The 17,625-nt window shown below is 46.7% G+C and overlaps 1 protein-coding gene across 1 annotated transcript; it reads left to right on the forward strand.

The window, feature by feature from the left end:
• Positions 1 to 13,264: 13,264 nt before the first annotated feature.
• Positions 13,265 to 16,214, forward strand: TFF2 (trefoil factor 2). The gene is made up of 4 exons (XM_060009775.2): positions 13,265 to 13,343; positions 14,015 to 14,164; positions 15,062 to 15,208; positions 16,104 to 16,214. The coding sequence occupies exons 1-4, from the start codon at positions 13,265 to 13,267 to the stop codon at positions 16,115 to 16,117; spliced, it is 390 nt and encodes a 129-aa protein (XP_059865758.1). The 3' UTR covers positions 16,118 to 16,214.
• Positions 16,215 to 17,625: the final 1,411 nt, after the last annotated feature.

Below are 17,625 nucleotides of genomic sequence, written 5' to 3' on the forward strand. Positions count from 1 at the left end.
GAGAAACACTGACCTCTCAAGGGGTTTAAATCTTTCAAGGGGCAGTAAGCTTGCCGGCCCTCTGCCGCCTGCTTATCTACCTTCCAAGGTTGTTTGCCACACAAATATCCTGCCACGCAGGGCCACACGGGAGCTGCACTCAGGAACACAGCGAGCAGCCAGGGGCTGTGGAAGGAGCTGTGTAGTATCAAGAGGGCGGGGTGCTCCCTGGTTCCTGCAGGAGGATGAGATTGGCTTGATTGGATAGTTCTGCTGGCTGGCAGGGAAGTGAGGTCCACTCCTCAGGGATAAGCAGGAACTGTGCCCAGTCCCTAGATAAGGAGGTTGTTTGGCTAAGGGGCCTTATCTGTGGGAGCTGAGTAAGGAGGAGAATTCGTGGTTAGGCCACTCGCGGCCACTCAATTGCCAGATGTCAAGGCATCTTGACATCATTAACATTCAACTGTAATTTTAGGTCCTAAGCTATCGGGACAGTTAGCATCTCATTCACAAGACCTGCGGGAACGTGAGAGACTCACGGGGAATTGTCTCCTGAAAATCAGTATACTAAATATACCATTTCCAAGACCAGATTACAGAAGGGGAAAAGAGCACTGAGCCACATTTCTGTAACATTTCATTTATAAATACATATATTTACCACCTTCCTTTTAAAATTTTGTTTTTAGAGAGTTGTAGGACTAAAATACAGGGATAGGCAGATTTTTTTTTTCTTCAAAGGCCAGAGAGTAAATATTTTAGGTTTCCTGGGCCATACAGTCTCTGCCACAGGTAATCAACTCTGAAATCATAGCTAGAAAGTGGCCATAGACAGTGTGTGAATGAATGGGTATGGCTGTGTTTTTAATAAAGTTTTATTTAAACACAGGCAACAAGCTCATGGGCCATAGTTTGCCAACTCCTACTATAATATATCATTTTTCCTTGACTTGTGGTAAGTTTCAAGACTGGCCAGCTCCCACTCAGATACAAAAGGGGTACAAAAGAGACATTTTGAAGGAATGTAAATCTTGGTTAAAGTCCCTCAAAGTAGGACAAGGAGGAATTCCATTGCACAATACATTGAAAAATGCTAAGGTTTATGTCCGTCCAATTATGTCCCCCGGATATAACCCATCAAGACCTCTCTATTTGCTCCTTCCTAAAGTCTGTACCAAATTCTCATCAGCATTGGCTCATCTGCTTATGTCTCCTCCCAGCTTTGGCCATCTTCTTTATTATGTAGCTAAATTAAGTCCTGGGTTTTAGAAGAGTCTATTATTATTATTTTTGCCTGCATTGGGTCTTTGTTGCTGTGTGCCAGCTTTCTCTAGTTGCGGTGAGCAGGGGCTACTCTTCGTTGCGGTGCGTGTCTTCTCATTGCAGTGGCTTCTCTTGTTGCAGAGCATGGGCTCTAGGCACGTGGGCTTCAGTAGTTGTGGCACATGGGCTCAGTAGTTGTGGCTTGTGGGCTCTAGAGCACAGGATCAGTAGCTGTGGCACATGGGCTTAGTTGCTCTGCAGCATGTGGGATCTTCCCAGACCAGGGCTCGAACCCGTGTCGCCTGCATTGGCAGGCAGATTCTTAATCACTTCGCCACTAGGGAAGTCCCATAGAAGAGTCTATTATTTACCCATTCTATTGATCAGCACAGCCAAACTCCAGAAACCTGGAATGCTGGGGAGGGAAATTGAATTTGCATGTTTTTCAGCCCCACCTTCTATATTTAGGAACACTGTACATGCAAATGTTAGTAATAAAAATTTACTTTTTCCCCTGATGACAGTGTAAAAATGAAATATTATCCTAGTCAGTATCCGAGTGAGGGTTCACCAGGCATGTGAGACCTTGGAGATCATTTGATAAACTCTGATTCCAGCTCTCATTTCACAGATGAGGAAATTAATCCAGAGATGAGAAGAGGCTTGCCTTACTTATTTGCATATATCCAGGCCTAGGTATTATTTTATGAATTCCATAAGGAAATTTGGGCGAATGGGTGACATTAGGAGGCAGACTCCTCTTCCTCACCTTCTGGGTGTCACTTACCCATTTTTCCACCCCACACCACCTCACTAAGTAGGTCTAGTTTGTGCAGATGCTGGCTTTGGTTCTAGGGATTCAAAATAAAGGAGGCATAGGTCCGGCTCTGGATGCCACCCTGCACTTACTTTCTGTGTTGTTTGGGGAAACTATTTTTCCGTATACACTATAAACTGGGGGTGATAGGTTCAGCCCTTCATTTGGATTGTTGTAAGAATTAAATGACATACAGCACGTGAAATCCTTAGAATATCACCTGGGACAAAGTTGGCCTGCAGATTTAGCTGTTACCTTTGGAACAATTAATAAAGGAACCAGAAACATAAAACTCTACTTAAAATGCAGGTGTGGCTAAGTGTTGTGAATCAGGTGAACAAAGGATGCGTGGGGGAGGGGTGAAGGGCCCTGTCTTCTCTCAGGGGAAGTGAAGGAGGCCTTCCTGGAAGAAGTGGCTCCTGAGTCAAGAGCTGAAGGGTGGACAGGAGTGAGCAAGGCAAAGAGTGGAGGAAGAGCACTGAAGAGAGAGGAGGACATGCAAACAAAGTGTCAGAGGTCAGGGTGTGTCAGAGGGCAAGAGGCTTAGGTTATGAAGGAGACCCGGCAATAGAAGAGCGCGGGGCTGGGGGGGTGGGTATGTGGGGACCAGCTCATAAAAGGTCTTGCTTTTCACGCACGCTTCAGGCTGGGAGGTGTGAGGGAGTGCCAGGGGAGTGACATGTACTGATTGTCACTTTATAAAGGTAATCAAGGCACCAGACTTTTGTCTAGATGAGGACAAAACTCTGGCTGAGAGATTATTTAGGAAACAGTTGTAGCAAACCAAGGGAGAAATCATGAGACTAGACTGGGCTGTAAACACAAATGCTGACAGAGGCCCAAATGCTGCCATAAGTGAATAAATCCAGCCGGGTGGGAAGTGGTGGCAGCACTGCCCTGCGTCAAGGGACAACCACAGCTTCAGCCTGAAGAACCAATTTTAGATTCCTTGGAGGAGAGGTTGGCAAGTGACAGATTCTTACAGCCTTTGTTTGTCTAAAAAAGTGTTTTGAAATCTCTGTACCTTCTGCTCAATTCTGCTGTGAATCTAGACTTGCTCTAAAAAATAAAATAAGGACATTTTCCGTGAGTATAGAATTCTGACTTGACAGATTTTCTCCTTTAGCACTTTAATATCGTTGTTCCATTGCCTTCCAGATTGCACAGTTTCAGATGAGAGGTCCCTTGTCATTCTGTTCTTTTTCCAATACAATATTTTTAATAACTATTTTATAATACCAATTTTTCTAAAATATACTTTAAGTATGTTTCCATCCAAACCTTGAACTGACATTTAAAAAATTTTTTTAATTTAATTAATTTTTTTATACAGCAGGTTCTTATTAGTCATCCATTTTATACACATCAGTGTATACATGTCAATCCCAATCTCCCAATTCATCACACCACCCCCACCCCCACCCCCGCTTTCCCCCCTTGGTGTCCATACGCTTGTTCTCTACATTTGTGTCTCAACTTCTGCCCTGCAAACTGGTTCATCTGTACCATTTTTCTAGGTTCCACATATATGCGTTAATAGACGATATTAGTTTTCCTCTTTCTGACTTACTTCACTCTGTATGACAGTCTCTAGATCCATCCATGTCTCTACAAATAACTCAATTTCGTTTCTTTTTATGGCTGAGTAATACTCCATTGTATATATGAACCACATCTTCTTTATCCATTCGTCTGTTGATGGGCGTTCAGGTTGCTTCCATGACCTGGCTATTGTAAATAGTGCTGCAATGAACATTGGGGTGCATGTCTTTTTGAATTATGGTTTTCTCAGGGTATATGCCCAGTAGTGGGATTGCTGGGTCATATGGTAATTCTATTTTTAGTTGTTTAAAGAACCTCCATACTGTTCTCCACAGTGGCTGTATCAATTTACATTCCCACCAACAGTGCAAGAGGGTTCCTTTTTCTCCATGCCCTCTCCAGCATTTGTTCCTTGCAGATTTTTTGAGGATGGCCATTCTGACTGGTGTGAGGTGACACCTCATTGTAGTTTTGATTTGCATTTCCCTAATAATTAGTGATGTTGAGCAGCTTTTCATGTGCTTCTTGGCCATCTGTATGTCTTCTTTGGAGAAATGTCTATTTAGGTCTTCTGCCCATTTTTGGATTGGGTTGATTGTTTTTTTAATATTGAGCTGCATGTGCTGTTTATATATTTTGGAGATTAATCCTTTGTCTGTTGATTCATTTGCAAATATTTTCTCCCATTCTCAGGGTGGTCTTTTCATCTTTTTTATGGTTTCCTTTGCTGTGCAAAAGTTTTTAAGTTTCATTAGGTCCCATTCGTTTATTTTTGTTTTTATTTCCATTACTCTAGGAGGTGGGTCAAAAAAGATCTTGCTGTGATTTATGTCAAAGAGTGTTCATCCTATGTTTTCCTCTAAGAGTTTTATAGTGTCTGGCCTTACATTGAGGTCTTTAATCCATTTTGAGTTTATTTTTGTGTAGGGTGTTAGGGAGTGTTCTAATTTCATTCTTTTACATGTAGCTGTCCAGTTTTCCCAGCACCACTTACTGAAGAGACTCTCTTTTCTCCATTGTATATCCTTGCCTCCTTTGTCATAGATTAGTTGACCATAGGTTTGTGGGTTTATCTCTGGGCTTTCTATCCTGTTCCATTGATCTGTATTTCTGTTTTTGTGCCAGTACCATATTGTCTTGATTACTGTCGCTTTGTAGTATAGTCTGAAGTCAGGGAGTCTGATTCCTCCACCTCTGTGTTTTTCCTTCAAGACCACTTTGGATATTCGGGGTCTTTTGTATCTCCATACAAATTTTAAGATTTTTTGCTCTAGTTCTGTAAAAAATGCCATTGGTAATTTGATATGGATTGCATTGAATCTGTAGATTGCTTTGGGTAGTATAGTCATTTTCACAATATTCATTCTTCCAATCCAAGAACATGGTATATCTCTCCATCTGTTTGTATCATCTTTAATTTCTTTCATCAGTGTCTTAGAATTTTCTGCATACAGGTCTTTTGTCTTCCTAGGTAGGTTTATTCCTAGGTATTTTATTCTTTTTGTTGCAATGGTAAATGGGAGTGTTTCCTTAATTTCTCATTCAGATTTATCATCATTACTGTATAGGAATTCAAGTGATTTCTGTGTATTTTGTATCCTGCAACTTTACCAAATTCATTGATTAGCTCTAGTAGTTTTCTAGTGGCATCTTTAGGATTCTCTATGTATAGTATCATGTCATCTGCAAACAGCAACAGGTTTAATTCTTCTTTTCCAGTTTGTATTCCTTTTATTTCTTTTTCTTCTCTGATTGCCGTGGCTAGGACTTCCAAAACTATGTTGAATAATAGTGGCAAGAGTGGACATCCTTGTCTTGTTCCTGATCTTGGTGGAAATGGTTTCAGTTTTTCACCATTGAGAATGATGTTTGCTGTGGGTTGGTCATATATGGCCTTTATTATGTTGAGGTAAATTCCCTATATGTCTACTTTCTGGAGAGGTTTTATCATAAATGAGTGTTGAATTTTGTCAAAAGCTTTTTCTGCATCTATTGAGATGATCATATGGTTTTTATTCTTCAATTTGTTAATATGGTGTATCACATTGATTGATTTGCGTATACTGAAGATTCCTTGCATATATGGGATAAATCCCACTTGATCATGGTGTATGATGTTTTAATGTGTTGTTGGATTCTGTTTGCTAGTATTTTGTTGAGGATTTTTACATCTATATTCATCAGTGATACTGGTCTGTAATTTTTTTTGGTAGTATATTTGGTTCTGGTATCAGGGTGATGGTGGTGTCATAGAATGAGTTTGGGAGGGTTCCTTCCTCTGCAATTTTTTGGAAGACTTTGAGAAGGATGGGTGTTAGCTCTTCTCTAAATGTTTGATAGAATTCACCTGAGAAGCCATCAGGTTCTGGACTTTTGTGTTTTGGAAGATTTTGTTTGTTTGTTTGTTTTCTGGAAGGTTTTAAATCACAGTTTCAATTTCAGTGCTTGTGGTTGGCCTGTTCATGTTTTCTATTTCTTCCTCGTTCATTCTTGGAAAGCTATACCTTTCTAAAAGTTTGTCCGTTTATTCCAGGTTGTCCATTTTATTGGCATAGAGTTGCTTGTAGTAGTCTCTCATGATCCTTTGTATTTCTGCAGTGTCTGTTGTTACTTCTCCTTTTTCATTTCTAATTTCATTGATTTGAGTCCTCTCCCTCTTTTTCTTGATGAGTCTGGCTAATGGTTTATCAATGTTGTTTATCTTCTCAAAGAACCAGCTTTTAGTTTTATTGATCTTTGCTATTGTTTTCTTTGTTTCTATTTTATTTATTTCTGTTCTGATCTTTATGATTTCTTTCCTTCTGCTAACTTTGGGTTTTGTTTGTTCTTCTTTCTCTAGTTCCTTTAGGTGTAAGGTTAGATTGTTTATTTGAGATTTTTCTTGTTTCTTGAGGTAGGCTTGTATAGCTATAAACTTCCCTCTTAGAACTGTTTTGCCACATTGCATAGGTTTTGGATTGTCTGGTTTTCATTATCATTTGTCTCTAGGTATTTTTTGATTTCCTCTTTGGTTTCTTCAGTGATCTCTTGGTTATTTAGTAATGTATTGTTTAGCCTCCATGTGTTTGTGTTTTTTACATTTTTTCCCTGTAATTGATTTCTAATCTCAAAGCATTGTGGTCAGAAAAGATGCTAGATATGATTGCAATTTTCTTAAATTTACTGAGCTTGATTTGTGACTGAAGATGTGATCTATCCTGGAGAATGTTCCGTGCGCACTCAAGAAGAAAGTGTAATCTGCTGTTTTTGGATGGAATGTCATATAGATATCAATTAACTCTATCTGGTCTATTGTCTCATTTAAAGCTTGTATTTCCTTATTAATTTTCTGTTTGGCTGATCTGTCCATTGGTGTCAGTGAGGTGTTAAAGTCCCCCACTATTATTGTGTTCCTGTTGATTTCCTCTTTTATAGCTGTTAGCAGTTGCCTTATGTATTGAGGCGCTCCTATGTTGGGTGCATATATAATTGTTATATCTTCTTCTTGGATTGATCCCTTGATCATTATGTAGTGTCCTTCATTGTCTCTTGTAACATTCTTTATTTTAAAGTCTATTTTATCTGATATGAGAATTGCTACTCCAGCTTTCTTTTGATTTTCATTTGCATGGAATATCTTTTTCCATCCCCTCACTTTCAGTCTGTATGTGTCCCTAGGTCTGAAGTGGGTCTCTTGTAGACAGCATATATATGGGTCTTGTTTTTGTATCCATTCAGTAAGCCTGTGTCTTTTGGTTGGAGCATTTAATCCATTCACGTTTAAGGTAATTATCAATATGTATGTTCCTATGATCATTTTCTTAATTGTTTTGGGTTTGTTTTTGTAGGTCCTTTTCTTCTCTTGTGTTTCCCACTTAGACAAGTTCCTTTAGCATTTGTTATAGAGCTGGTTTGGTGGTGCTGAATTCGCTTAGCTTTTGCTTGTCTGTAAAGCTTTTGATTTCTCCATCGAATCTAAATGAGATCCTTGTCAGGTAGAGTAATCTTGGTTGTAGGTTCTTCCATTTCATCACTTTAAGTATATCATGCCACTCCCTTCTGGCTTCTAGAGTTTCTGCTGAGAAATCAGCTGTTAACCTTATGGGAGTTCCCTTGTATGTTATTTGTCATTTTTCCCTTGATGCTTTCTATAATTATTCTTTGTTTTTAATTTTTGCCAATTTGATTACTATGTGTCTTGGCGTGTTTCTCCTTGGGTTTATCCTGTATGGGACTCACTGTGCTTCTTGGACTTGGGTGGCTATTTCCTTTCCCAGGTTAGGGAAGTTTTCAGCTATAATCTCTTCAAATATTTTCTCTGTTCCTTTCTCTCTCTCTTCTCCTTCTGGGACCCCTATAATGCGAATGTTGTTGTGTTTAATGTTGCCCCAGAGGTCTCTTAGTCTTAGTCTGTCTTCATTTCTTTTCATTCTTTTTTCTTTATTCTGTTCCACAGCAGTGAATTCCACCATTCTGTCTTCCAGGTCACTTACCTGTTCTTTTGCCTCAGTTATTCTGCTATTGATTCCTTCTAGTGTAGTTTTCATTTCAGTTATTGTACTGTTCATCTCTGTTTGTTTGTTCTTTAATTCTTCTAGTTCTTTGTTGAACATTTCTTGCATCTTCTCAATCTTTGCCTCTATTCATTTTCTGAGGTCCTGGATCATCTTCACTATCATTATTCTGAATTCTATTTCCGGAAGGTTGCCTATCTTCACTTCATTTAGTTGTTTTTCTGGGGTTTTATCTTGTTCCTTCATCTGGTATGTAGCTCTCTGCATTTTCATTTTGTCTGTCTTTCTGTGAATGTGGCTTTTGTTTCACAGGATGCAGGACTGTAGTTCTTCTTGCTTCTGCTGTCTGCCCTCTGGTGGATGAGGCTATCTAAGAGGTTTGTGTAAATTTCCTGATGGGAGGGACTGGTGGTGGGTAGAGCTGGGTGTTGCTCTGGTGGGCAGAGCTCAGTAAAACTTTAATCTGCTTGTCTGCTGATGGGTGGGGCTGGGTCCCCTCCTTGTTGGTTGTTTGGCCTGAGGTGACCGAACACTGGAGTCTTCCTGGGCTCTTTGGTGGGGCTAATGACAGACTCTGGGAGGGCTTACACCAAGGAGTAACCAACTTCCCAGAACTTCTGCTGCCAGTGTCCTTGTCCTTGTCCTCATGGTGAGAGAGAACCACTCCCCGCCTCTGCAGGAGACCCTCCAACACTAGCAGGTAGGTCTGGTTCAATCTCCTATGGGATCACTGCTCCTTCCCCTGGGTCCCGATGCGCACACTACTTTGTGTGTGCCCTCCAAGAGTGGAGTCTCTGTTTCCCCCAGTCCTGTCGATGTCCTGCAGTCAAATCCTGCCAGCTTTCAAAGTCTGATTCTCTAGGAATTCCTCCTCCCATTGCCCGACCCCCAGGTTCGGAAGCCTGACGTGGGGCTCAGAACCTTCACTCCATTGGGTTGACTTCTGTGGTATAAGTGTTCTCCAGTTTGTGAGTCACCCACCCATCAGTTATGGGATTTGATTTTATTGTGATTGCGCCCCTCCTACCATCTCATTGTGACCCTTCATTTGTCTTTGGATGTGGGGTGTATTTTTTGGTGAGTGCCAGTGTTTTCCTGTCAATGATTGTTTAGCAGTGATTAGCAGTGATTCCAGTGTTCTTGCAAAAGGGAGTGAGAGCACATCCTTCTACTCCGCCATCTTGAGCCAATCTCCGACTCACCTGTCATTCTTAATATGCTCCCCTGTAATTCAGTGTGTCTTTCTGCCAGTTGCTGTAAAAACATTTTAAAATTACTGATTTTCAACAATTTGATCATGCTCTGCCTTTATCTGGTTTTCTTTACCTTGCTTGGCATTCATTGAGCTTCTAGGATATATGAGTTTATATTTGTCAGCAAATTTACAAAAAATTTGGCCATTATTTTTTCAAATCCTTTTTCTTGCCCCAATATTTCTTCCCCTCCTACTGGTACACTAATTACATATATGTTGGTCTGCTGACACTGTCTCATGGGTCACTGAGGTTCTGTTCCTTTTTATTTCAGCCCTCTTTCTCTCTATGTCCCAGTTTGGAGAGCTTGTACTGCACTGACTTCAAATAAATCAGCGATTTCTTCTAAAGTATCTAATCTAATTAGAATTTTTCATTTCAGATATTGTCGTTTTCATGCCTAGAATTTCCACCTGGTTCATTTTTAGTTTCCATTTCTCTATGCAGATTTTAAAATGTGTTCCCTTGTTATATTTCTCTTTAAGTAGTTGAACATTTTAATGCAGTATCTGGTCTGTTTCTATTCTCTGTTATTTCCAGTGCTTAAGGTCCTGCTTCTTCACACACCTAGTAAGTTTTGAGTTTGTGTTGAACATTATGGATGCTATGTCATGTGTCTGGATTTTGTTGTCTTCCTTAACAAAATGCTGAGTTTCATTCTGTTAGGCAGTCACTTTACTTACAGATTAACTTGATCTTTTAGGACTTGTTTTAAAGTTTTGTTAGAAGGGGTATGGCTTTACTCTAGAACAAGATCAAGCCTACTCTTATGGCATGTTATGGGCTGAATGTTTGTGCCCCCCCCCACATTCATATGTGGAAGCCATACCCCCCAGTGTGATGCTATTAGGAGGTAGGGACTTTGGGAGGTAATTAGGGTTGGAAGAGGTCATGAGGATGGATCCCCCATGATGGGGTTAGTGGTCTTATAGAAAGAGACAGCAGGGAACTCACCCTTTCTCCACCAGGTGAGCACACATTGAGAAGGCCACCATCTACAAGCCAGGAAGAGAGCCCTCACCAGAACCCTACCCTGCGGCCACCCTGATAATGAATTTCCAGCCACGAGAACTGTGAGAAACCAATGTCGGTTGTTTAACCCATCTCCCTGTGGTATTTCGTTATGGCCACCCAAGCTGACTAAGACATGGCATGGTCATTCTATGTCCCTACTCAGTGCTTGGAGAGCCAACAAGCCTTCCCCTGTGGCTGGTCAGAACTCATGTGAATCAGGCTGCTGACAGCCCTGTCTCCTTGGTGTGCGTTCCTTCCTGGGAGCTGTTTCTTCCTGGCCTTTTGTGTGTGGCGGCTTAGCATCTGACTAAACCTCAGGGAGTCCCCAGCCCTGTTTCAGGTGTCCCTCTCCTCCGGCCCCCACCCTGGAAGCACATCACCCCGTGGTCTCTGATTCCACCCTCTGTCCCTCAGCCCCATAAACCTCTGATGCTCTGTGGCCAGACTGTGTTTCTAGACAGAAAACCAGGTGACCTTGGGCCTCTCCACACTGCTTCCCTTTCTGTCCCACACAGCCTGTTGCTCAGCATCTGTAGACGGTTATTCCACATAGGTTTAGAGTTACTTATGGCAGGAGGAAGGGTCTGGTACCAGTACCTCCATAATAATCAGAAGTAGACTGACATGGGTGACATCTAAGGGACCCCCCATTTGGCTTCTGTTTCCTGTGAGAACTGATAGGTAACATCACTACAAAGAAGAATTGCAATCCCACTAGGCGCGGGATGGGTCTGAGACTGGGCGCTCCTGTGGCAGCACCAGCTAGCACAGCAGGTGGGGTGGGAGGGCCTGGAGATGGTCAACAGATGGGTACTCCTGGGGGTGATAAGACAGGGGGGGAGCAGGTGGAGTGGGGACCATGGGAACCAGGCTGGAGAAGGAGGGGAGGGGGAGACGCAGACGGTACAGTGCTCAGAGGGGAAGCCGAGGGGTTAAGGGACTGGAGGGTTTAGGAGTAACGAGGAAGCAGTAGAAGCTTAGACATGCTGAACAGAAAGGACATTTGCATGTCCTCTTTCAGAGGTGGAGTACGGGTTCTGAGTGTGGTCATGGGAGGGGTGGCAGAGTGGAGGAGGGATGGAAGTTCCCAGAGATGAGGAGGAAATAAAAACCTGAGCTCCTGTGGCTTTGGGTGAGATGTCCCTGGAGTGCTGAAGCCGCCCAGGATGTCACACATCTTGGTGTGACAAGGGACACAGCGAGCGCGGTGCCAAACCCTTAACAAGGAGCAGGTTGACAGTCAGCCGATGACGGTGGGGCAGGAGCCTTGAAGGTGGTACAGTCACAGCTGCGATTCCGAGGAGCATGGTGACACTGGGGCTCAAGGTCAATGTCCAGCCCCCAGCCTGAGCCCACGTGATGGGAGCACAGGCACCCAACGCAGCTTAGAGGTTGTGCCGTGCACAGAGCTCCACGTTCAGGTGGGTGCCACTCCTACTGCAGACATTGTCTCTAACGTAATGACTTCCCCACAGTGGAAGTAACTTGTCTTGAAGAAAATGTGCCTTTTTCTAAAAGCACTAAAATACCGTGTGGGCGGATGGTGCCCTGGATGGGGGCCTGAGCACCTCCACCTGAGATGCATGCAAGAGGAACATCGCAGGGAAGATGCAGGCTTCTGTTAGGGCCAGAGCAGGTCAGAGACCAAGGGGCTGATAAGCCGTCTCTTTGGCATGGGTCAGGCGGTTTCGGTGGGAATCCCGGAAGGGCCAGGAGGGTGCAGAGGGAAGTCGGGCAAGGGGGAGGAAGCAGAGAGGAAAGTGGAGGTGAGAATCTGGGAGAAGAGGGAGGACTTGGGGCCCTATGTCTTGGTGGTGACTAAGAGTGACAGGGACGCAGTGGGGAAAGGTGACTTTCTCAAGGTTTGCAAAGATAGAGTCATGGTGGTTGCTCAGTGGGGGAATAGGCAGGGGTCTGGGGCGGCTGGAGCTGGAGCTGGCAGAAGCCCTGAGCTCTCCAGACCCTGAGGACCCAGGGTTTCCGATTCCACGCATCTCTGGGTTTCTGGCTGCTCAAGCCGTGCTGGACAGATTGGTGGCTCCTGGAAGTCCCCCAGAGTAGGGAGTTTATGATCCCCTCTTTCCTCCACATTCCCCTTCTGTGTTGTGTGTCTCATCTCCACTTCTCTTTTCTCTCTTTGGGTCCCATGCACAGAGTCTTTTCCCCGGAGTATCTTATCCTGGGCATAGGCTGGCTTACAGGTACCATCTTTTAGGCAACACAGACAGTTCCCATGGAAGAAAAACATGACACACTTCAGGCTTTGCTGAAACGAACTTGTTACTTCTACACTCATCTGGGGCCGTTCCGTTTACCTGGACAGCTTCATCTCCACGAAGAGCAGCCCCCTCCCCAAAACAGAGACAAGGAGATACAGACAGGGGCTGAGAGAGGGGTCTGCAGCCCTGAAGGAGGGTCTCCTGCCTTCCTCGGAGACCCTCCCATTCCTGGAGGAGGGGTCTTCTCTCTGTCCGCGGCTGGCCCGGTCATTTCCCCCAGTAGCCTTGGGCCCAATATTTTAAAACTCCTGTGGTAGCCGAGTACTTTATCAGGAGAAATACATGACTTCTCCCTTCCTGGGTGGGACCCTGTGAGTACCCAGCGCCACACGCACACGTGGCCCGTCTTCCATGTTGGCATCCTGGCATGACCTGGCTCCCTGCCTGGGTCGGGGGGAGCCCGGCTGTGCCCGGGGAGCCCGGAGACCTGCTCTGTCACCACTTGGCACTTCAGCCAAGCTACCTCAGCTCCTTCTCCTAACAAAGGTTCCAAAGTGTCAGTGCCACGGGGAGAGAGGGGGTTATCTTGCTTACTGAGCAAACAGAGAGAAGCTTATAAAACAACCCCCCGCAGTGGGGAGCGTGCACTCTTCCGGCGGCCCTGGAATGCAGCGGAGCGTGGGCATGGGGGTCCGCTGCACCCGGCTCCTGGCTGCGCTCCTTCTGCTAGGGCTGTGTGCCCTGGGGGGGGCCCAGAAACCTGGTAAGCGAGGGCTCAGGTCCTCGAGGGGCTGTGGGGACCATTCGGACCAGCGAGCCTGGGGAGGCCTCTAGGGCCCCGAGCGCAGGGAGGGCGTGAGAGGTCCTTGTTTTCTGCCCCTCGGGGTGTCTCTGTTCATGTTAGTTTCCCTCAGAGAGAAAACGCAGGGGATGAGTTAACTTGAGAAGGGAAGCAGGTGGGAAGGTGTCCTGAGGTTTGGGACGCTAGCCACACAGCCGGCTCCTGTGTGCGTCCCCCCGCTTCCCCGCCACTCAGGAAGGGCAGCAGGGGGGCACTGGAGGGGGGTGAGACCTCCCAGGAGGACCCCCTTCAGGATCAGTAGGTTGGCCTCAGGCTCAGGTGGGCGGGGGCTCCAGGAGAGGCTGGGTGGGAGGCCCACTAAGGGCTCCTGGGGGTCCGGCCTTGCCCACTTTCATCCCGACCTGGGCCTGAGTGCATCTGTCCACTCTCTTGCCAGAAGGTTTTATTTTTAAACTAAGAAAACCCTTTCAGCTAAGCCCTGTCAGTTCCTCTGAAGGACACTGGCTGGTTCAAATACGACCAAGATAAGACGGCCTTTCCCAGGGTGGGAGTGGCACTGCTGGGGGGTCCCGGATGCGCCCGGGGGCTGGGGGCAGGTGTGGGGGGCTGGCTGAGCCAGGGCCTCTCCGCAGATCCCTGCCAATGCTCACGCGTGAGCACCAAGAACAGGTTGAACTGCGGCTTCCCGGGCATCTCCAGTGACCAGTGCTTCTCCGCCAGCTGCTGCTTCGACTCCAGCATCCCCGGGGTCCCCTGGTGTTTCAAGCCCCTCCCCAAGCAAGGTAACGTCCAGGAGAGCTGGGACCTCCTCCTGTGCCCCGGGTGGCAGCCCGGGACCTGGCTTCTTAGGGCTCCAACACCACCTGGGCCAGCCCCAGGGAAGGGGAAACGTGCGCCCACCCCTATGTCCACACTGGACCCCAAGGGGAGCCTTGTTGGAATCCGTTTTACAGTATTTGAAGAAGAAACAATTCTGAGGCCCCTCTTCGCTGTGGCTCCTGAGAAGCTTCTAAGGGCCGTGAGGCATTAAGATCAGGGCATTATTAACACAGCAGCAAACAGACCCTGAATGTTAAGAAATTCACTTAAGTCTTCTTGAGTTACCTTTTGAGAGTGAGTTTTGTGCCTGTGCATGCTATCAATTTAGAAAGTCCCGACTCCAAAGCGTGCACACAAAAAAGTCTGTGTGCGAAGCTGATCCGTGTGTATAGAACTGAGTACTCTGGCCTCCCGTCCACAGCCCCCGAGGCTGCCGGTCAGAGGCTCCCGGGCTCCGGGGGTAACAGGCCCGATGGCTGGCTGTTGGTTGGTTGTAGCCAGGGCTCTCCCGGTAGTGGGAGCATCGCTGGGTTTCAATTCTTTGGTCTAATGCTTTACATCCTTAAAGGGTCCCCACAGGAGGTACAGTGGGCCACCCCGCTTTACAGAGCAATGTCAAGTCCAGGGAGGTGAGACGATCTTCCCTCCAGACCTTCTGACTTTTGGCATCAGGAGGAAGGGGTGCCCACCTGCTGGCGCCCACTCTTAGCCCAGGGGTGACAGTCTCAGAAGCCCCTCATGCTACCCCGAGCCTGTGAGCCCAGCGGCGCTCCCCTGGGAGGATGGAATGGACATGTCTGGTTAGCTAGCTGGCCTAACTGAGTCCCCTTGTCGTCCCCAAATCCGGTGGCACGCGGTAGAGTCGGAGGAGTGTGTCATGGAGGTCTCAGCGCGCGAGAACTGCGGCTACCCAGGCATCAGCCCCGAGGAGTGCGCCTCTAGGAAGTGCTGCTTCTCCGACACCATCCCCCAAGTGCCCTGGTGCTTCTTCCCGCTCTCCGTGCAAGGTAATGTCCAGTTCCTGGACAAGGATGCTTCTCGAGGGCAGTGGGAGCTGGGGCAGAGGAGGTCCTAGGCTGGGCAGGATGCCTGATGCCATCCCGGCCAGGCCCCTGGACCCAGTGGGTGACCAGTTCAGGAAAAAGTGTCCTCGTGTAGGAAGCCACCTCTATTGTGAACCAGCTCAAAAGGCAATTCCAGAATGTTCTCAACAACGACAGCTTCTTTTTAATCAGTTAAGCCCTCCAGCCTTCCCACTGTGGCTTTTGGACGGTTGCAGAAAGCATCCCTTTCTCAGCGCACCCCCAGGTCCCAGCACAGTGGGGTGGTGTCACTATTTTGGGTGCTCTGAATGCCACGTGCTGTGCTGGGCACAGTGAGAGGGACCCAGAGTGAAGCAGATGTGGTCTCTTCTCTCGTGGACCCCGCAGTTCTCTCCCGTGACCACGAGTGACAGGTCCTGCCCCAGCGCCAGTCCCAAGAGAGCCCATCTCCCCTCCCCCGCCACCCCTCAGTTACAGTGTGTCCCTGACACTGAGTTTGACAAGATCAAGGAAAGACCGGGTATTCCAAAAGGTGGTGAGAACGCACTGATCCTTGAAGGACGCCTCTTCCCATTTTGAGAAAATCAGTGTGCTCTGAAGAGCATGGCCTTTACTTTCAGAAATTTCCAAGTGAGTTTTTTGTGTGACCTAAGTGTCTACCTGGAAAATTACCAGTTATCTGGGGAGAATGGACTCCCAGAGGGCATCTGGCCCCAGGGGCCTGTGCCCGCAGGCAGCTCCTTCTCCAGCAGGGACGGCTGGACTAAGGGCTATAGTCCCGTGAACCCACGGGGCCTTCTAGCTCAGGCACCCTGGCTCTCTGACGTGCTCACCAACAATGTCACGTTTAAATTTCTAGACTGTCACTATTAAGAGGCAGTGGCTTCAGAGAACCCCTCAGGCTCCTTGGATATCCTGAAACTAAAGAAGAACATGCACCGTCTTATGGTTTCAGATTTCATGTTTCCCGAATTCCTGGGTTTTCTTAATCTGCTTTTTATCCTTTTCAATGGCTTCACATGCAATTTCTTCAAATAAAGAAAACACTTAAAATGTGCTAAATTTCATTTTGGCTTCATTGACACAGAGGTGGCAATAGCAGTGTGTGTGTGTGTGTGTGTGTGTGTGTGTGTGTGTGTGTGAGAGAGAGAGAGAGAGAGAGAGAGAGAGGGAGAGAGGGAGAGAGAGAGAGAAAGGTTGAGAGTACGAGTGTGTGTATAATTTTAAGATTCTTTCATTTGCCGGAAGAGCAAGAATTCATCTAATACGTTCAGGCTACTCTGACCGTGAAAAAGTATTGCATGTAAGGAATTTCAGAATCCATGATCCCTTTATAACTCTCGTACTAAATCACTGTATTAAAATTCAAATGATTTTACCCCAAAAAACATACTAAAAATTATATGCTGCTCTTGGTGCAACGTATAATTTCAGATCGCAATCACAAAACGGCTTTGCTTTTGCAAATGCATCGCAGACCACGTGCTTTTGAAACTCGTGCCAGGAACCCCAATACCTCTTCCAAAGGTGAGTCGGGGCTTGTGCCAGATTAGCCCCTATGAGCTCTCCCCTGGGCTTGGGAGCGCACGGCTGCAGCGTCCGTCGTGTTGCGATTTGAAAGCCGTTCCAAAGAGGTAGTTGACAGCTTCCGTCAAGGCTTTTAGGAAGCGTGTGTGAAAGTCGTTGCGTGAAAGGTATTTCAGGCATCCGGGTGAAGGGGTCCTGGCATTCTTCGGCTCAAGGGTGGAAGTGCAGGCGGGTGACCCCAGGCCAGACTTTCTGTGGCCTGTCCCTCCTCCCTAACCCTCCTCCAGCCCGGGGCCTATGGTCACCCTGGAAACCCAGGGCCTCTCCTTCTAGGTGACACTGGCTTTGCATTGAAAAGAGGGAATTTTAAAAAGTGTTTCTTTCAGGAAGGGACTTGGCCTCACATCCCCTCTCGGGACACCTATGTTGAGAAGGGGGCCCCATACGGTCTTAGGTCACTGAGGCATCTTCATCTTGCTAATAACACACACACAAGCTCCATGAAACAACGGCTCTTGCTGGAACACGGGGTCTGAAACATTCAAGACAAGTGGCCGGTGGAGACAGGCGCGGCCTTAGTGAATCGATTCCTCACCGGGAGCCATGTCCTCACGTGCGGTTCGCCTGTCCCGACTCAGCCCCGCGCTCGGCCCCCGCAGAGCCAAGGCCGGCCCTGGTATTGGCACATTGGGGAAAGGGTCTTTGACACATGAATTCTTCATACCCACACCCCCGGGGTTGGGAATTGGGCTGTGCCGCTCCCAGAGCGGCCCTGGCTGTCTTGGATTTGGGGTCTGGTGGAAGCTTTTGGTCTCAGGCCTCCTGTTCCAGGGCTGCAGGTGCGGGAGCCCTGG

Source organism: Delphinus delphis, chromosome 4, assembly GCF_949987515.2.
Source record: "Delphinus delphis chromosome 4, mDelDel1.2, whole genome shotgun sequence".
In the NCBI taxonomy this organism is placed as follows: Eukaryota; Metazoa; Chordata; class Mammalia; order Artiodactyla; family Delphinidae; genus Delphinus; species Delphinus delphis.